A 21150-nucleotide genomic window follows, 5' to 3' on the forward strand; every position below is an offset into this window, starting at 1 on the left:
TTACCTTTATCTTACAAGTTCTGTTAAATCTTCATACATGGCTGAAAGGTGTATGAAGGTCTATATACACATTTAAAAAATACTGTATAAGTCAGCCTTTGCCAACCTGGTGCCCTCTAGATGTTTTGGACTCCCACAGCCTGTCAGTTCCAAACAGTTGTCCGGGGCTGATATGCAGCTGGGAAGCATTAGGTTTATAAAGGCTAGTATGATCATGAAATATATAAGCAACTGTTTTGAACAAATGAGCATTTCTTGTTTGACTGAAAGCTGTTTGGCAGCACCTTAATGAAGTGTGTTCAAGCTCTTACTATGCTTTGTCATGTAGGGCAAGCTCATTATAATGAGGTATTCCACAGTACACAAAGAAGACATCACTCAATTACCAGATTGCTTCTCTATTTGTTGTCATCTCCCCCATTATATACTGTGTGGGCAAACACCCCCCCCCCCGCTTTTCTTTTCCAAGAGCTTACTGAAGGACAGCGTTGAACGTAGAATTAAAGAACACAAAAGGCTATAAAATGTGTATTATGCATAAATATTTAAAATGTGTATTATGCATTTGATTTTAAAATGACTAAAATGAATGCCAACCACGACTCCACCCTTTTAAAAGTCATAGTCCACTTCAGTCGCTGGAAAGTACAAAAAACACACCACCTTCTTTAGCAACTAACCCAAATTGTCAGGATGCTAGGCCGCCACACAGGGATGTGAAACCTGGGGTCTTTCTGAGGTTGTTGGCCTTCCTCCATCACCCCTGCAGGAAAAGGAGCTTTGGTCCAGCAACATCTGGAGGGCCACAGGTTCCCCCTCCTTGCTGCTGAAAAGCAGTGGGCATGAGTCCCCAGGACCAGCCAGCTGTGGAGAACCTCAGACCCAGGTCTCAAAGGTATCCCTCCAAGTCTCTCTTGCTCACCCTGAGAGATCTTCCCCGGGACGTATTCCTCTCTAGCTCTGCTTCAAACTCAAATGTTCTTCCCTGGTTGGAATGTGTCCTTGGGACCCCAACAGTGACCCATGCTTGTTTGGGTGGAGGATACAGAGGGCAGCTCCCGATAAATAGCTCCAGCAATGGACTTGGCACCACTTTTTTCACCAATTTCTATTTAAGCCATTGCCAGGATACAGTGATCGTTATTTCCGTTAACATCCAATATGCTTGTGTGACTGTTCTTCAAACCGTACATGTAGTATTCGCGAGGACATTAATTCCAACATCAAAAAGCATTTCAGGATTGATAATTTAAGCAGTGTGTAACCTTACAATGCTGAACCCGACACATACAAGCAATACTGAGTGTACACATGTAACTACAGTAGCATACTCCTCCTGCAGAATGAAATATTATTTCCCATCATATTCAAAATGGTATTAATAAATGTAAATTTCTCAACAATGAGTTCTTAATGCTTTATTGAAACTACTTTGCTTCTGCGAAGGTTGACTCTTTATTCATGATTTTTCCAGGATAGACGGAGCAAAAATCAACAGGAAAGAAATGAGGCAGTAGTAAGAAGATGATGGTATACTCTTGAAATCCCACTGATTTGAGTGGGACTAGCAAAGCGGAGCTTTGAGAATATTGCTATATTACAACCAGTAAACATTCAGGCAAATCACTGCCATTGATAGGAAAATGCCAAGGCAGTATATAGCCAACTAGCTTATGGTTCAAGCAATTCCAGCAATTATTTATTATAAATTTTGACCATAATTAAGCTGGTTGGGGAAAGGTATTTATCTAATAGAGCCAGACTTGATGCCAAGAACCGGTTTAAAACTTTAAATGTAGTATCTAATTAGAAAGGGTGGCGGAGCCACAATTTCCCAACTGGCAACATGCAGACATACCTTTGAATTTTCTAATGCTAATTAAATTATTTTCTAATAATTTCTGCTGGAAGGCTGCACTGGTAAGCATTCCCACAATGCATGGTGTTCTGCCAGACATGAAGATAAATGAAGCCAACGTGTTTTGTTGTAGCAGTGAAGGAAATATCCAGTCATCCCAGAGTTGTCAAGCAAGGCACAAATTGTGATGGTTTGATCTAGTATCTTCTAGGGGAACCAAGGACACTAAAAATGGGAACCAAGCAAGAGTCGCTCAGCCAAGAGTTATTAACTGCACAGGGTAAATTTAAACAAACTGCCGACCAGGTAGCACACATATCTCAATAAATCAGAATTAAGTCTCCTGTACCTGCTGGTTCAGAAATTCTAATTCCTGTATGCCCAAGAATAAATAACGTCTTCTTCAGAATATATTGCTCAGTGAGAGCCTACATCTTAAGAAATACAATGGTACCTTGGGTTACAAACACCTCAGGTTACAAACACTTTGGGGTACAGACTCCACTAACCCGGAAGTAGTACCTCAGGTTAAGAACTTTACCTCAGGATGAGAACAGAAATCGCACGGCAGCGAGAGGCTCCGTTAGCTAAAGTGGTACCTCAGGTTAAGAACGGTTTCAGGACCTCCGGAACAAATTAAGTTCATAACCAGAGGTACCACTGTAAAGCCACATTAGGGAAAAGACAACCTTAACTCTGTGTGGCCGCCTCCAAAAAAATCACTAAAACCACAAAGAAAAGTTGTATCCTTTCTCCCACTCTGACTATGCATACCTTCTAATGGGTCCTTACCACTGCACCTTCCTGGTTTAATATGCACTGACCTCTGTACTGACAGCAGGCATTTCTGGTGACTAAAATGGTAGTAATTTCTCAGACTTCGGATAGCCGTGACAAAGAGATCTAAAAGAGAGGGGTTGTGTTTGCCTTGAGATGAGTTCACCTCTTTTCTGGTACCCCTTGCCATGTTACTATTATTGGGTCCTCTGGCCACTGTTATCCTCTATTGCACTTCCAACTGTGTCTCTCCCCTCAGGTCAACAACAATACTCTAAATTTGCAAGATCAGGAGCGATAGTCAGCTGGGATTTGCAAGGCATTGTGATGCCAACCCAGACTAGCCCCTGAACAGCCCTCAGGAAACCACAAGGCAAAATGGGTGAGAAATTCACTATTTAATAACAAGCCTAGAACTGATGAAAAAATGTGTGTGTTCATCCCCCTGCCTCGCCCCCGCCCCCATAACAGAGATTGCAATTGTAATCTAAACATATCTAGCATAACTGCATTTTTAGGAACTGATGCAGAGAAAAGTATTAGGAGAAACCTTTGGAAGTTGTTTGAAGAGTTTTGCCTTTTTTAAAAAAAAAGTACAGAGAGAGCGAGAAATCACTGTTTCCAGTTGCACTGCAGCAAGAAAATGGTATCTTTAAAATGGATTAGTATGATTGGCTGCAGACTGTTGCAATATAACTTACTGTAATCATAATAATTTCATACTTGAACTTGTAACAGGGAGTTCAATTTGACTGTTTAATGTTATACAGTACATACTATAAACTGAACATAATTGAAGAGCACGCTAACTGAATCTTAGCGTATAGTCTCTTTATACATTATTTTACTGCAGCTACTGTATGCAGATCTCAAAGTGTTAGTACATAAGATATTCATTATACGTGTATGAGGAGGATAAAACCTAAAAGGTTTATAAACATTGTCATCTGCACCTGTTTTCCCAATTACACATTAAAATGCAATAAATGAACATTTAAACTGCAAAACTATAGATTAAATTTAAACATTGGCATTTTATGATTAACTGATGTGCAGCAATATTAATGGAAATATGACCAAACTATGTCCATGCAAATAAATCTTCAACAGTCTGCAAGTAGTTTCAATATCTGTTCCATACTTTGTATAAAATGGTCTTAAGATATATACTCCGTAAATGTTGTCAGTGCAATATTGTCAGTGAAGAAAATGCGGTGCTAACTTCCTTTTCCCACCCCCCTAGGATATAAAAACTCTCATTTGCACTGCTAAACTTTGTGAACCACTGAGGTTACTTTGTGCTAGGGAAGTTTCTAAGTGAAGTCATCTGAGCTACCTTCAGCTAATGTTTTCAGACAGACCCAGAACTACGGGCATAAAAATATAGGACAGCTGAAGAACAGTAATTACTAGCTAAAAGAGCCACTACAAAAAGCACTTAATCAGAACAGCTTGATCAACACAAACTGTCTGGCTTTGTCTATTGCTGCTGCTGAATAATAATACAAATCAATACAAATTATATAATAAAAAAAGCTTAGAAAAAAGTTGAATCACCTCTGAAAAATATACTTGCAAACATGTTTGCTAACTACCATGATGTCTCACATCCCTTCCCCAGCATATACTTCCTTGGAATTATAACTTAAAAGGATGCCTTTTGTTAATTTTATGACAATGTCCCATTATTCCATGAGATAAAATATTAATAAGTTAAAATTAGATTCTTTTACATTTACTGCTAGTAAGCAGGAGGAAAACAGCATGTTAAAACTATAAAGTGTGCTTGGCTAAGCATAAATAGTAACCTATACATTTTGGTTCAAAGACAGTTTGTAAAACTGAATACAGGACAATGCCTTAAGGAGTTTTCCCCTAGTTGTTCTTTTCTTTTCTTTTACTTTTTTGTAATTTTACTCCAGAAACAAAGTTCAATCACTTTAAGGTAGGACATAAAGTGAAGCTTCATACAGATTTTGAATACCCTGACTGGAATATTCTGCAGCTGATCATTCAAATGAAAACACGGCCCTCCTAAGTCCCACCCCCTAACTGCCCATAACCTCACTCACAAAAATAAAAATTTTGGTTAACAAAGAAGAAAGTACAATAAACTCTTGGTAGAACGTTCTTCTCATGAGGCAAGGTAGCATATCCTACAGCCAGATAAGACTTAAAAAATTACATTGCAATTTCATTACATTTTTCTCATAAACATGCAACTCACTGTGAAATACAAAACACTTGGCTCTGAAGAAAGAACAGCTTTATAAAGACAGACTGCATCAATAAAATTTTCTTTCCGATTTTTACATGGTTATAAAACCTGCTTTTTCACTAAAGTTCAGGTACCAGGTTTCATATTATAATGTAATAATTTGCTCTTTGCGAACATAATGTTCAAGAGGAAATTGAACATTGACATACTAGACTATTAAAAATTCAGTTACAGAATTTTATTGATACAGCAGATTAAACCAATAAGGAAAAATAAGGGGATAGGATTTCATTACATTATTTATTAACACATAAAAAATTAACATATTAAATCTTTTTTTTTTTTTTAATGCTCAATGCCACGAGAGGTCCAGGAGTCTGGAATCAATACTGAGGTGCATAAAATGAATCGACTTTCACAAATCTGCATCTGGCTGTTATTATTTTATCCCACATCATTCAAAATCAATTTGGCACCTTCGAAGACAGATGGGTGCCAAAGGTAAACACTGGATTAGATACATAAAGATAAAGAGATCATGTATTTCCTTTTTCAAGCAAATAGTGTCAGAAGTGTCACTATTTGTCAAGCTGATAATTTGTTCACAGTTAAATGCCAATAAAAATAAAAATACAGACACTGACAGATATTGCTTGATATCCATTCTAACTCCCCCCCAACCCTCCCTTTTTCGAAATAAACATATCTAACAAACAGTCTGGTACTGTCAGGTTTAAAGCCGCTGTAAAAGCTATACAAGCACTTTAGAAGTCAGAAACATTTCTTTTTTTAAAAAAAGGATTATTTACAGGTGGTTTCTTTACTCCATGTGTTTATATAGCCAGTGCACATTACACTTCACAAGAACCCACAGTTAATGATATTAACATGTGTGTGGCTTATGCTTGTGAGCTACGAACTCCAAATGCAAGGGGCGGGAAACAAAAGATTGGTCTAACTTCCTTCAGCAACCCCACTCTGAGCACCAACAGCTTCCTTCAGCCTGAAACTATGCATAATAAGAGCATTCTTCAAAAGGACTTCACTCCAAAGGCTGGGAACGTGGATTGTTCATCGCCTTTCCCTTTTGGATGTCCTCCGGCTCACCTGAGGGAAAAACACCAGATGAAGAGTTATAGGCTCTAATCCAGAAGAGATCTATCTAGCTAAACAGGCTTCCACACAACTCACCACCTACTCCATCAAAAAGCAAAAGCAGAAATGGGACTCACAACCCAAATTCATCTTAAATTGTGCAGCTGGGTGGTCAATGGCTCCTTATCAACCCTGGATTGTACTTCCAGGTACGTTTTAAAACAGGCATAGGCGAACTCGGCCCTCCAGATGTTTTTTTTGGAATACAATTCCCATCATCCCTGACCGCTGGTCCTGTTCGGGATGATGGGAGTTGTAGTCCCAAAATATATGGAGGGCTGAGTTTGCCTATGCAAAATAACATTTTGAAAGTGTGATTTAGATATAGGAGAAAATAACCATTACTACATGAAAATGTTCTGCTCCCTGAAAAGATGATGGGTTTAATGCCAAAAAACTAGGGCTGCCATTCACCTGTCAAATGGTGCCCGGACGGAATTTTCGAAAACCCGGACCTATGGCAGGCCATATCAGAAGAGTTGTTTTAATTTCATGAATTTCCTAAAACAGAACTTCCGGGGGGGGGGGGGGATTTAGGAGAGATTTTGCACACAAAAAAAAGCTCAACAACATTTGTGTCCGGATTTTCACTTTTTGAAATATGGCAACCCTAAAAAAACTTGTTCCATTCATTTATTTCAGAGGGGTATCATGAAAGAGTTGATTTCAATGGGACTAGGCAGAATCAGGAAGATGGTGAGGCTTACTAGTAATATATCATGTAATGAGTGCTTATTTGGATCAAGACATTGGATCACATTAAGCACAGGTAACTTAGATTCCCACTGTGCTCACTTCTCTTGTAGTGCGGCATGTAAATGATTGGCCTACCCCACAATAAAACCCATTCATTTCACTTCCCACAGTAAATGTGGGTACAGAAGGTGTCTCTTTGCTGAAGATCAAACTTTAAGACATGTGATTATCAAATGATGTTAAAACAGGCAGGCAAGCCATTGTTTGTTTCTGTACCTCTTGAAACATTTGTAGCTATATGTAATAAAATAATTCAAACCGAGGGGAAATGAAATGAACAGATTTAATAGGTAGCTGCAATACACAAACATTTGCTTACTCTGACTGTAGAAACTTCCTCTTCCTCCATTGTTACTTCTTGGGGAATGTCCTGAACAGGGGAACTACTTTGAAATACATCCATCTCTTCAGTTGATTCATTTTCTTTACTTGCTGTTTGCTTTGACCGTCCAGCTCTTCTAAAACGGCAAACCACAAATCAAGTGTATTAATTGAGGAGTGTTAAGCACAGGTCATCACAGCATTTAAGCAAAACTGAACTGATTTCCCATAAGCCCTTACAGTGCATACATGTTCAAAGCTTGCTGCAAAACTCTGGAGGGACATTAAGAGCACTGCCCAGCAAGTTAACTATTTTGGCGGAATTATCTGAGGTATCAAAATTTTAAAACTAAATTTAATGTACCCCATATTAAATTCACCTCACACTCACCCTTTTTTCTGCTGCGACGGTGGTGTTTTTGGTGGTCTCCCTCGCCTTTTCTGTGGTGTGGATTGGTTCGATTCAGCTGTACTTATTTCAGATGATTCAGACCTGTTTGGGAAGCATATCTCAAAGTTACACAGCAGATTTAGAATTAAAAGACGTTGGGAGTTAGAAAGCGGATATCAAAACAGGGGGTAATACCTCTGTTGTGCTTTCCTTGGCGTCTTGTACTGCCGACCTTTTGGCTTCTGCTCGATATTTTGCCTTTCTTCTTCCTCCTCCTCCTCTTCCTCCTCCTCTTCTTCCTCTACAGGTTTTACTGGTGTGGCTTTTTTCCTACCTCTTTTAGGAGCCTTTACTACTGGCTCTTCCTTTTGCGTAGCAGCCTTGGGAGGGCGCCCTCTTCTCCCCTTCTTTGGTGGGCTATTTTGCTCATCTTCACTTTCTAGCACATCTTCCTTTAGTCTCTTTTCCTCTGACCACTGAGGTTCCTCAGACTCTGAAATGGCCGCTGCTCTCTTTCTCCCACGCTGACCACTCCTAAGTTTTGGTTCTTGCCCCAGTTTATTCAGGTCATCTATACCCAATTTTTCTTCCGAGTCTGTAATGATTTTCTTCCTACCTCTGGGCTTTTCCAGATCTGACTAAGGAACAAAGAGAAAATTACTTCTCCCATCAAATATCTTCAAGATTCTACTTCGGAAAACAGATTCAAGATCAAGTGACGCCCTCCTAAAATGGGTTGCAGTATTTTATCCTTTTAACTTAAAATCTTATCTCTTAACCTTTTTGGCTTTACAGTCATACCTCGGTTTGAAGTAGCTTCATGTTAAGTATTTTCGGGTTGCGCTCCACAGTGACCCAGAAGTAACAGGGCGCATCACTTCAGGGTTTCGCCGCTTGCGCAAGTGCAGATGGTCAAAATGACGTCACACAAATGCGCGCAAGCAGCGAATTGCAACCCACACACGCACAGACGCGGGTTGCGTTCGCTTCAGGATGCGAACAGGGCTCTGGAACAGATCTCGTTCGGATCCAGAGGTACCACTGTATTGTGAGAGCACATAATCTGAGGGGGAGGGGGTTAAAAGCAAGGTTAAAGTGAGTTGGGGGGGAGGAGTTAATAGCCTGCAGCAGTTCTACTTAGCAGCCTGCAACCTCTGGGAGTTCATGACCAGGACATGTAAAAGGAGCATTTTCAATGTATTGGTGGAAGAGACTGAAGAGAGTGAGATTGTGACTTTTGGATTAAGGCTGGTTGCTGAGGCTTGATTATGGGTTGTTTGTGTCTCTTTGCTTGTGAGTGTGGCAAAGCACATGATCTGAGGGGGAGGGGTGTTTGAGGGAAAGGCCTGGAGTGCTGTCTCATGGTGTATGTAGGACCAAGAGACATGGGCGGCAAGGGAGCTGTTGCAGTGACTTGCAACACCTGTGCATGTTTGGCCTCCTGCCTGTGAATGTGCAAAACCAAACCTGCAGCAAGTGTAACCTATGGAACCTAAACAACTTTGCATCTTCTTAGTTCATGTTGTCCCCAGACTGGTGCCCTCCAGATGTGGTTGACTCCTACTTCCACCCTTGCTTACCACTGGCCATGTGGACAGGCATTGACCGGAGTTGGTGCTTCAAAAGCAAATGTGCTAATTTTCAAAAGCTGGTGCCATTTTAAATTTTCAATGAGATTTTCAAGTGTATTCTTTTCTTTTCTTTATGTTTAGATACCCAGTGTGGAGGGGGGAAACCACAATACACTTAATTGATCCTTACAATTTCAGAATCATCTCTCTTGTCATTCTTCTTTCCAGGCAAAGGCGAAGCCATTGTATAGTCTTCATTTTCACTGTGGTCCATTTCAGTACTATCAAGTCTATAACACACATATTCAAAGACTTTTTAGAAATATAATTAATACTGCCACTTCTGACTTAGTATCAGATTAACAATGGCTTCAGGAAAAGGCCCGAAGCAACAAACTATTCTTAATGGATTTTAAGATAACTTAAATCTGATAAAACATATTTTTATTAGCCTCCAACATAAATTTATCATCTATTACGACAGATATACCTGCATATTTCAAGAATACTGTGGGTGGGAGGACAGGTGCTATACCATAAATATACTATGTCTCTTGAAGACCTAGCAGGCAGGAAGTCTACCCTCAGTGCACTGTTGTCCTGAAATACACTTTTTCCCAAAGGAAGGAATGGCATCCATTCACTTAAAAGGAAGACAATAAAGGGGTACATTCACTGGGGACTAAAGCCTGATCCAAGTGACCCCAATGCATGAGGAGTAGCTGGGGTGGGGGCAGCTGCCCCTCCCAAATCAATACTAATCTGAGGTTTTGCCCCCTAACAAAAGTCTGCCCCCCCCAACGAAAATCCTGGCTATGCCCATGAGAGGAACAGGAATACCCCTCTCAAGTAGGGAAAAATAGCTTCCCTTTTGTTCCATTTCAACTCATCAGCTTGTTTCATAGGGTGCCTTTCTTACTATACAATAGAATTGTAATGATGCCGGCACACTGCAGCACGATGGCAGAGAAGCTGCTGGGCAGCCCAGGCAACTAGCGTGGGTGGTGGGTAATCCAGGGGAGATGTAGAGGAACAACCAGGACAGCTCATGGCAAATCTCCAGGAATCACCCTGCTCTGTCGCTGCTGTGTGCCTCCTGCCAATGCCACCACTGCAGCCTCAGTAGCATCAGAGCAGGATGGTTGCTGGGGAGCTGCTACACCCAACCCTTCTGTTCCTTTGTGCCTTGCCTGAGCCATGGCTCACTTGAGTGGGGGGGGGGGCAGTTCGACCGAGCAGGTGGACAAGCAAGGCTGGAAGGGGGAGGAAACCTGTGGCAGACAATGATGGCAGGCGAGGGGAAATAAAGGAGCTTATTTTTCTCCTTCCCTGCAACTCCTTCCACCACTGTTGTTGTGGAAATCTCAAGAACAAGCCTGCAGGCTTCTCCCCTTCTCCCACCAGGGGCAGCAGCCCCCATTGCACCTGTGCTTTGTCTATCAGCACTGGCTAACTCCAGCAACAAAAGATTTCACTTCTGCACTTTCTGTGTTGCCATTTCAGTAAAGAGCTCTGCAGTTCTGTTCCACCCCACCCAACTGGGAAGAAAAATAATGGCGATCTCATATAGCAAGCAAGGGAGCATGTAGGATTCTGCCTTTATGAAGGACCCCATGCCCAACAATGTCTCTCCGGTATGGAAGTAGCAGAGGGAATGGCAGGGTCTCAGTAGGAGAGAACATTCTTTGCACCGGGAAGGCCCCAGGTTCAAAACCCTGAGAGGCACTGCCAGTCATAAGGCAATGTTACATCTGCGTAAGACCAAAGATACAAGAGTTCTGTGAAATTATTATTATGGAGCACTTTCTCTTGGTACATGGTAACTGAAATTCTCATGTTGTTTAGCACATCACTATCCTAAGGAACGTTAGGTTGAAATACAGCAACTTCAGCTTAATTGAAGCCACACAATACAGGTAACGGCAAAATTTAGACCAGGCTTCCTCAACCTCGGCCCTCCAGATGTTTTGGGACTACAACTCCCATGATCCCTAGCTAACAGGACCAGTGGTTAGGGATGAAGCTCGATTGTAGTCTCAAAACATCTGGAGGGCCGAGGTTGAGGAAGCCTGATTTAGACCTCAGCAAAAACCTGCTTCAAATTTTAAAAAAATGAAAGTAGCTTAACATACAATTCTGTAACTTGGCATGCTTTCGAGTATTATTGTTATATTATCCTGGTAGGCCAAGTTGTATCAAGAATGTCAACGTTGATTGATTGATTCATTTCATTCATTTAACAGATGTGTCAGGCAATGATGACAGCATATGGCTATCGCAGAAATGACATAGCAGGCTCAAAGAAATAGATTAGAGCCAACATTGCCCAACTGTGGCTATCTGAAGATCCAATTGCCAATTCGGCTGCACATTTTGTTGCATCAAATACAAAAAATGACACTCCTCTGGAAGTTAACACTAGTATACCACTAAATAATACTAGTATAAGGGAAAGTTTTATATAGGGTTTATGTATTAACTACTGACAAGCTAATCGCTTTGCTGTGTACCCACCTCCCTTTGATTCTTCCAGGTGAGGATGGATTTGAATTACTGCTGGCGTTGCTTACGGTTTCCATTCGTGAAGATTTGGATTGAGACTGCTTGCCAGCTGACGAAAGAGGCTTATTAACTGCTCCAAGAACGTTGGCAGCTTTGGGCTGGTGGAGGGGGGAAAGCAAATTCTCAGTTTCAGCTTATTATTTTTAGTATTAGGAATATCCGTCTCTCAGGTAACAAACCAATCTTCAAACCTGCAGTTTACGGTAGACAATCCCAGAGCCTAACATATACAGCTTGAAAAATTAAGTTTCAAGACAAGACAAAAGGCTAGACAAAAGTTGCAGTTTTTACCCCTAAGGTGTTGTAGTCTTGTGCCCATAACATCTTCCACGAGCTAAGTCAGACATATCGCGGCCACAGTCATCCATGCCCTGCTCTCAAGACTTGTTCACTGCAGTGCATCGTAGCATTTTGTACACTGGAAACGTCTATTAATTCAGAATAGGTTGCTAATTGGAAATAGGGACTAGGGAACACATCTTGCCAGTTTTAAGACCAGGTGGTTGCCAATCACCTTTCGAGAACAATTCAAATTGTACCTGGCTGCCTGAAGGACAACTTTGGTCACATGTACTTGCCTGTGCATTGAAATCACTACTGTAGGGCCTTCTCCTGATGCTCCCCCCAAAAAATTAGGTGGGATGTGGCACCGCATTCTGAAATGCTCCCCCAAAGGTAACTTGTCTGGTTTGTTCTCTTTATGTTTTCCAGCACTAAATAACTTTATTATATTTTCTAGGCATTTTTAAAAGCCAGCTCCCTGGTACCCATGTGTGTTTCATCTAAAAACCACCATCCTAATCTGCAGGGTTTCTTCTTCTTCTTTTTTTTAAAATAACCCCTCATTTAATAAAAAGGGGGGAGTGAGACAAATAAGTTTAATTTGGTGCAATACTAAGTAGGTATATACAAAAGCCCACCTTTCCTGGCGTGAAAAATGATTTCATTTCTGGAGGCAGATAGTTTTTGGTATTACTGAAATTCTGCAAAGAGAAACAAAACTAATTAGAAGAAATATTTCAATAGCAGTTTAGTCAGTATCCTTGGTTGGCTCTTGGGAGCCACACTAGTAAAAAAGCTTTATTTTTATAGGTATCAGAACAGATTTTTGATTCAATATTATGATCACGGTAGCAGATAAATTTAATGAAAAGCAGCCAGTTTCCCAGCAGCACTTTATAAAGACTGAATACCCTGTGTTGTACACAATATTATGGAGTAGAATTTATTAATCTTTCAAGTCTATAAAATTGAGAGTCCTCCAGATACTATGTTGTTTTGTTACCATAGAACAGTGGTTCTCAACCTGTGGGTCCCCAGATGGGACTACAACTCCCATCATTCCTAGCCAGCATGACCAGTGGTCAGGGATGATGGGAGTTGTAGTCCAACAACATCTGGGAACTCACAGGTTGAGAACCACTGCCATAGAACAAAACAGCTCCCCTTTGTAATAAGTTGCACTTGCCATGAAATGTTATTCTGGTCAGCAAAGAGTGGAGCACGCAGGTAAGTCTTCACTCCTCTTCTGGAAAGCAGGGTCAAAGCTTTTGTTCTTGCCTTCCAGAAGAGCTAGTCCATACCTGTAGGCTTCACTTCTCAATTCAACAAGGAAAGGTCCCAATCCACAAGCCAAATTTTACCTTGTCTGGTTGAGTGAAATACCGAGCTGGAAGTACAGGGTCTTTGGGCGATTCCAAACTATATGTTGTGCTCTTTGATATTATGATGTTCATTGCTATATCACACACCGTGTAAAGTTTCTGGGGAAGGGAAAGAAAGTGATTTTGAACACTATCAGAAAACATCCTAAATTATAACACAAAAGGTCTTGAAAGGGTCAAACTTACGATAATTATTGTTTGAGACAGTCAAAATATCTAGAGTACTATAACTAAAGCAAGTTTTGTATCTAAAAGTTCATATATATTTTGTAACACCATCAATCTACACGAGGGAGATGGATATTGCAGCGCATGACATAATGTCACCTCTCTACCCAGCATATGAATGCCTGCAAATATGGAATCCAGATTATCTGAGGGTTAAAATGGTCCAGCCCCCCATTTCAGTTCTACGAAAAATGGAAGCAACCTTCAGTATAAGAGGAAAGTAGAATACAAAGTTCATTTTATCCTGAAAGAACACACTGCCCAATATGTTCCACCTTTTACAGCACTTTAACTGGTGTGTTGGGATTCACTAGTGAGTCACAGCCTGATCCAAGTGGATCACAGCACAAGCAGGGCAACCATGTAAATATATGGTAAAGGATTAAGAAATGGGGTCCCCAATTGCTTGTTTGGGGTTAAAGTGGGTCCTGGATCTGAAAAACCTGAAGACACCTGTTTTACAGCACAGCACAGCCCTTATGAGGAATATAAAATACATTTTTTAAAAAACTAACAACATTTATAAAGCAGCGGCTTAAGAACATCTTATACAATTGCCAAGCACAATTCAAGCAGATCAGCTGGGATGTTCATGAACATCCTATGATATGATAAAGGGCTGTTTCTTTGGATTTTTAGAGTCAAGACTGATTTTTGAACAACATATCTCACAGAGAAGCACAGCTGATAAGCAGCAGCAGCAGCAGCAGCAGCAGCCCTGTGTTGGGCAAAAAGATTCCTGCAGTGCAGGGGTTTGGACTAGATGACCCTTGTGGGTCTATGATTGTCTCTATGATTATAATAAATTCCTACAATTATAGAAAGAATGACAGAGCAAGAATAAAGGATTGCATTTATCTTACAACAATCTTGCGAGAGCCAGTGCCTATTGTTGAGTCAAGTTGGAATCTGTTAAAGAAACTTCCCCAAGGAATCAGAAGCTATCAATGAGTTGCATGAATCTGACTTGTGACCCACTGCTTCATAGACTTCACTCTTATTTGCATGGGTTTGCTTGCATGTGTTCATGTTGTTGATATGTTTTATTTGTATAACATAGATACTAATTAAATCTATTTATTGCGCATGAACATCCTAGATAATCACAGCTGCTCAGCCAACCTTCACAAAAAGCTTAATACCTAATAATATAGTGCTCTTGAAACAGGGCAGGCACTGTGCAGGTGTCCAAAAATCATAATAGAATTATCCTAATTCCTGGGATGGAGACATGTTAGGTCTAAAACTATTTGCAGCATCCAAATATTTTAATTCAACTTACTTCATTCATTTTTGGGTCATCGGGTCCTTGAGCATCTTTTGTCTGTTTAATGTTTTCTACCATTTTTCTGATAAATGCATGGCTATTATTTTCATTTTTAGACATCAATATTTCTAATATGAACCAAAGACACCTAAAAGAAAAATTCTTTATTAAATATACAACTGTCAGAAAATACAACCATATACTCTGCAAAAGTGCATGGTCATCTGTCATGGATGCTTTAGCTTAGTTTCCTGCATTGCAGTGGGTTGGACTAAATAACGCTTGAAGTCCCTACTAACTTTACAATTCAAATTTTCTCTATTCACAATGGTTAAAAATAATTAACTGATTTCTCTAGTCTGGGAAAAGAGAGAATTGAAAAAGCAATTTCCTTAGCGAAACTAATACAAACTACAAATCAGCATAGGAAAACAGACTGACACATACTATCAATTGTATAACGTATCTGATCTTTTTGGAAAGTCTTACTCTTTAATATCTTTCAGTTGTTCGATATCTTGAACTTTGACATAATCGGGATCATGAGCCAGAAGATGGATAGTATATGGAACAACATACTCTGGTAAAAGCGACAAGAGTTTTTCTGAAAGTGTAAAATTGAGGGGGAAATAGTAAGGTTTAGACTGCTTCATAATAGCGACCAAAGAATATTCAATTTATATAGATTCCAGTACAAATCATTTTCAATCTCATACAAATACATCCACAAAGACAAGTGCATATATGTGAGGGGCCAGAAGATTCCAACTTCTGAATGAAGGCTTAAAAAAGTTGCAGCCCTAAACCTAGAAATAACTGAGAGGCAACGACATCAATATTAGGCAAAAGGCAACTTTGGTCAGAAACCTTGCTCCTGCACATACACAGCTGAAGCTTCCAGGAAATTTAAGAAGAAGGAGAAGGAGAAGGAGAAGGAGAAGGAGAAGGAGAAGGAGAAGGAGAAGAAGTAGTAGTAGTAGTAGTAGTAGTAGTAGTAGTAGTAGTTTGGATTTGATATCCCGCTTTATCGCTATCCTAAGGAGTCTCAAAGCGGCTAACATTCTGCTTTCCCTTCCTCCCCCACAACAAACACTCTGTGAGGTGAGTGGGGCTGAGAGACTTCAGAGAAGTGTGACTGGCCCAAGGTCACCCAGCAGCTGCATGTGGAGGAGCGGAGACGCGAACCCGGTTCACCAGATTATGAGACTACCGTTCTTAACCACTACCCCACACTGGCTCTCACTGGCTTTAAGAGCAGCCCCACATACAGCACAGGACAGTAACCTAATCTAGAAATGATTAGGCCGGGCCTGTGTCATTGTGACCATCAGAATACCCTTTGCATACTTCTGCTTATTCCATTTCATTTCTTACCGCTAACTGCTGCATGCTGCTTCAGATATTCCCTTCTCACATTGATGTTTTTCACAAGGCACTGTCTCGCATGCGCTCTTCTCTCTTTTACGGGGTCTTTTGCACACAGTGCACATATCGCCATATACTCTAGTGGCAACCGTAGCCTTGCTAGACCTTTATGAAGTTTCTGAGCAAATGCTTGTCTAACCTGGTAACATTCATCCTGGGGGGAAAAAAGAGATGTTATACAACAATGACTTGTTCCCTATATGTTCACCTTTTCTTAGAAGTCCAACGTACTTTGCTGCACACGTTAACACTGTAAAATTTTGACTGTGTCAAGCTATGTATAATTAGCATGCAAATGCCCAGCAATGCCCTTCTGTTTAACTTACATTAATAGCTAATGCACACAGCTGGTACTGTTCTAACGTAATGATTTCGTGATAACAAGGCTCCTGGGCTAGCTTCACAATAGCACTCGCAGCAGCTAGCCTCAGACGAGACATATCAGGTTTGCTGAAAAATAAGAAACGGAATATGAACTAATTAGGATAATAACCATTAGATTATTGTGCAAAGGCTCTTCATGCTTGGCTCACATTTGTTTTCTCACAACCCCCATTATGCGTACCCGAAAGGCAGGAAGGCTCACCTGTCAAGATCACATGATCTGCCTTCTCAGCGTGGCAGTATTCAAACAACCATAGCTCAGCTTATAAAGCAGAGATGAGCGCTGGCCTTCACATATCACCATCAGTAGTTTATTTGGATGCCACTTTGGATGACAAATTTGTGTCCAAAGCGGCTCACAGCGTATCAAATGAACAATAAGTACAGGTAACTCGCATCTCACCCTTATTTCACTAACATGGTTGCAGCTTTGTGCATTTGGCCGGGAAGTAATTAATTCAATCGGAAGTGGGTGGGGCGGGCCAAAAGATGGGGCAGCAGGGGGTCTGGACACAGAAACACCCCCACCTTCTCTTCCTTTCAATGACAAGAGCAGCACCAGCAGCCTCTGGAAGGAGCCAATCAGCAGCATGGAAAACCCAGCACAAGGAGACCCAGATATATAAGCGAGTTTGAGGGCTTAACAAAAAAAAGTTTGTGGGTTTGCAGGAAGAGAAGCAGCAGGAGTCTAAGAAGGAGCAGCAGCAGCAGCAGCTAGAAGAGGATCGAGGAAGGCCAAGGGGAGGAGGGCAAGTGAAGCTGCAGGGAGGGTGTGATAGGTCACTTGCTAAGACCTCATTAAGTAAGCTTAACAGCCAGATCTCAGGAGGTGGAGAGTTCTGGGGGATCGTGCTAGCTTTACACAATTTTGCTTATGTACACGATGGCCAGGAATGTAACCTCCACAAGCTACATGTATTAAAAAAAATTAATTTTTATATTAAAGCAATTACCGTATTTTTTGCTCTATAAGACTCACTTTTTCCCTCCTAAAAGGTAAGGGGAAATGCGTGTGCGTCTTATGGAGCAAATGCAGGCTGCCCAGCTATCCCAGAAGCCAGAACAGCAAGAGGGATTGCTGCTTTCACTGCACAGCGATCCCTCTTGCTGTTCTGGCTTCTGAGATTCAGAATTTTTTTTTCTTGTTTTCCTCCTCCAAAAACTAGGTGCGTTTTGTGGTCTGGTGCATCTTATAGAGCAAAAAATACGGTAATTGCATAAATAAATACAACTTTTTAAAAAAGAAATACAAATAAGCTAACCTAACTTAAAAGCTGAAACTAATAAAAAAAAATAGCAGCAGAAAAATAAAAGATTTCCATTTGAATGTTCCAGATGATTCAATTGTATCCAATAGCTTGGATCCGAGACTCAAACTTTAAAAATCCAAAGGCCTCTTCATGCAGCTGTTTCACTCCTCCCTTTCCTGTGAGCCACAATTAATCCAGGAAGTCTTCAGTTAATCATTGAACGGGAAACTATGGTTGCCAAGCTCTGGGACATGCCAGGCTACTCAACCATGGTTTGACATTGGTTTAATCATGGCCTGGTTGTTCCAAAGCTCAGACAAAACATAAAATAATGACCGATTAGAGACTTTTTGGATTAACTTGTGATTTGCAGAGAAGTGAGGGGCAAAGGGGCTGTGTGCATGGTAGAAAGACCTTCTGCATATCTTAGCTTAACAAACTGAGATATAACTGGGCCAATTTCAAACTATAAAAATTGCGACCTAAACTTGTTTGCTTTCATCTTTCCTTCCATTTTTCTTTGGTGCACAGTGTATTAGACTGCAAGTCTGTGGGCAGAGACGGTCTTATCTTCTGATTTCTCCACAATGTTTAGCAAACATTATGTGCTTTGAAAGTCATAAAGGACAACAAAAAATCCTTAAGAAGAAAGAAAGAAAAACTGATAGTGTCTACTACAGCTTCAAGAACTTGGAATCCACAGCCACATGTGCAAGTAAACAGAGGGGCCAGTTAGCAGTTTAATAACATCAATTACCTGTTTAAACACTACCACCCTCCATGTTGACCACATATGTGCAGCAGCACACAGCAGCATTCTGTTTCGCAGGCATATCACTGGATCAGAGCTATAACATGTTTCCACTTTCTATGCCAGCTGAAATAAATTACCCCAAAACTAGCTTTCAATCCATTATTTATATACCTAATTTTCCCCTGTTCTGTCAGGTCTCCATCACTGTGCAATATTGTTGATAACAACCTCAGGGTAGAAGTTCCTGATTTACTGAGGTTGTTCTTCATTCCTATCAACCATCGAACCATCATCTTGATGGCCTGGATCTGAAACAAATATGACAAACAGCAGAGGCAAATTATAACAAGTACAGTAGATCAATATAATGTCTCTGTAATTACATAGCAGGACACTTTTCTAAAAATGTTGTTCATTTTTAAAAAAAAGCTTTATAGGAAACCGCATAATCTGGTGAATGGGAACACACACACACATACACATATAAAATCTCCATCCCACCAAAAGCAGCTTAGAAGCTAATTCACATCAAGTTGTGGCTCTTCTCCTTTTTCGTAAGTTGCTTCTTCCTCTCACCTTGCTGTTCCACTGACTACTGAAGATAAAGGTAAAGGTAAAGGGACCCCTGACCATTAGGTCCAGTCATGGCCGACTCTGGGGTTGCGGCGCCCATCTCGCTTTATTGGCCGAGGGAGCTGGTGTACAGCTTGACCAGCATGACCAAGCCGCTTCTGGCGAACCAGAGCAGCACATGGAAACGCCGTTTACCTTCCCGCCAGAGCGGTACCTATTTATCTACTTGCACTTTGACGTGCTTTCAAACTGCTAGGTTGGCAGGAGCAGGGACCGAGCAACGGAAGCTCACCCCGTCGCGGGGATTCGAACCGCCGACCTTCTGTTCGGCAAGTCCTGAGTACTGACTACATCCCTGACTACTAAAGATAGTAGACTATAAAGCAGTCTCCAAGTTCTAATCAGATCCAGCCAGCATGGTCAATGGTTGGTGATCAGTGCAGAATTTTCCTTTGTGCCTTTGCTAAGTTTGCAGGCCTTCCTGACCAAGTTGCCCTACTTCGAAGCACACACCATATTTAAAAGGTCAACCAAGAATGGCTTCTGTGGCAGTTATCTGTTCTCTACCACCCTAGTGAGTGTCTTGCTGTTGTTCTTCCAGCCATAAGAAAAAAACCTGCCCTACCAGAGAGGAGGAAGTCATTAAACACAACATGTATTTAGTGACCGTGTGGTAGGCCTCGAAGAGAAGTAAAATGGTACATAGAGAATGACTGACAGGACTAAGGAAGAATCACAAAGCCTGATAAAGTAGGAAAGACAGGGGACAAAATGCAAAGGCAAGAAAAAATGTAATGCTATATTTAATTAGGAACTGGACTTCAAGTTACTGGAGTTTCATGGATTCTTCATGGACCATAACAATTCCATGATATAAAAACCACTGTAAATCCAGATTTAGGCTCTTCAGAAACAAATGAACACAAAATGGGGGAAAGAGTGGGTCTCCCACACTAAGTAGTCAATTATATCACTATTTCCCAAAGATCTGAAGAATCTGAAGAAGTGTGCATGCACACGAAAGCTCATACCAATAACAAACTTAGTTGGTCTCTAAGGTGCTACTGGAAGAAATTTTTTTATTCTGTTTTCACTACGATAGACCAACACGGCTACCCAAAGATCTGTATCCCAAAGATCTGTCATTGAGCACAGAAAATGGTATACAGCACCAGGTCATGCCACTGTTAAAGCAGCAGATTTCTGAATACACTCAAGACAGGCTAGGAATGCATAGCTATTCACATACAGATAAACCTTCAAAAGCTGCCATTTAGGTGGGTTTGTAGTATCAATTGCTCTCACAGAGTAACCTTTTTTTTTCTAAATAGAGGACAACTAGCAACCTTTGTATAAGGTGAAGCCAAAGATTAAGACCACCACTACTGAGAAAGTAGTTACAAAGAAGTAGTTATATTTGTATTGAAGCTTTAAATCCTCGGCTTTCTAACTGTAAAATGTATGGTGTCCACAATTTAATAAATAACGACATCCATTTGTGTGTGAGATGGTTATTTTAACAAATAATACTGAATGGAAGCCGCATAAGTGTAATATGCACCATGTTATTTACTGATAGTTCATAAACAAATTAAAAGATGTAAGATATCTTAAAGAGTCTCCCAAAAGCTACTTTAAAAAGGGTGTAAGATCAGACAGAGAAATGAACAAATTAGTTGAAAGTAAAAGTAGCACTGTAGACAAATTTAAAAAAATGTGATAAGAATTATGTAAACACAAGTATTTAAGTGACTCACCTTTGCAAGTGTCTCAGGAGAAACCTCTTCATCTGGAACCCAGAGCTTAGTTGTCTTTTTACCTGGCATCTGAATAAAATTATATGATTTGTTTCATATACAATATTCAGAGAAGACCACTGTTATTTCTCTACTTCATCTTAATATACAGCTTCTGTATAGATATATATTATATTATTCTTATGAACCAAACCAGGAATACAGGACTGAGTGCCTATGCATACACCAATTTAACCATG

At 40.6% G+C, this 21150-nt stretch overlaps 2 protein-coding genes across 2 annotated transcripts in view; both read right to left on the reverse strand.

Moving 5' to 3' along the window:
* LOC310843240 (cilia- and flagella-associated protein 337-like) overlaps nt 1–21150 on the reverse strand; it is a 1288916-nt gene that overhangs the window by 733209 nt on the left and 534557 nt on the right. The gene's annotated exons all lie outside the window — the stretch shown is intronic.
* Nucleotides 3373–21150, reverse strand: part of PDS5B (PDS5 cohesin associated factor B) — a 66370-nt gene continuing 48592 nt past the window's right edge. The window contains exons 22-35 of the mRNA XM_083736025.1: nt 20912–20980; nt 18753–18889; nt 16520–16643; nt 16143–16347; nt 15258–15372; nt 14784–14916; nt 13253–13372; nt 12530–12592; nt 11562–11707; nt 9238–9337; nt 7672–8114; nt 7477–7578; nt 7084–7222; nt 3373–5960 (exon numbers count right to left, since the gene is read on the reverse strand). Coding sequence (XP_083592151.1) covers nt 5925–5960; nt 7084–7222; nt 7477–7578; nt 7672–8114; nt 9238–9337; nt 11562–11707; nt 12530–12592; nt 13253–13372; nt 14784–14916; nt 15258–15372; nt 16143–16347; nt 16520–16643; nt 18753–18889; nt 20912–20980 — 1932 coding nt within the window. The 3' untranslated portion in view covers nt 3373–5924. The remainder of the gene's footprint in view (nt 5961–7083; nt 7223–7476; nt 7579–7671; nt 8115–9237; nt 9338–11561; nt 11708–12529; nt 12593–13252; nt 13373–14783; nt 14917–15257; nt 15373–16142; nt 16348–16519; nt 16644–18752; nt 18890–20911; nt 20981–21150) is intronic.

This window comes from Podarcis gaigeae (assembly GCF_964106915.1).
Source record: "Podarcis gaigeae genome assembly, chromosome: 4".
Taxonomy (NCBI): domain Eukaryota; kingdom Metazoa; phylum Chordata; class Lepidosauria; order Squamata; family Lacertidae; genus Podarcis; species Podarcis gaigeae.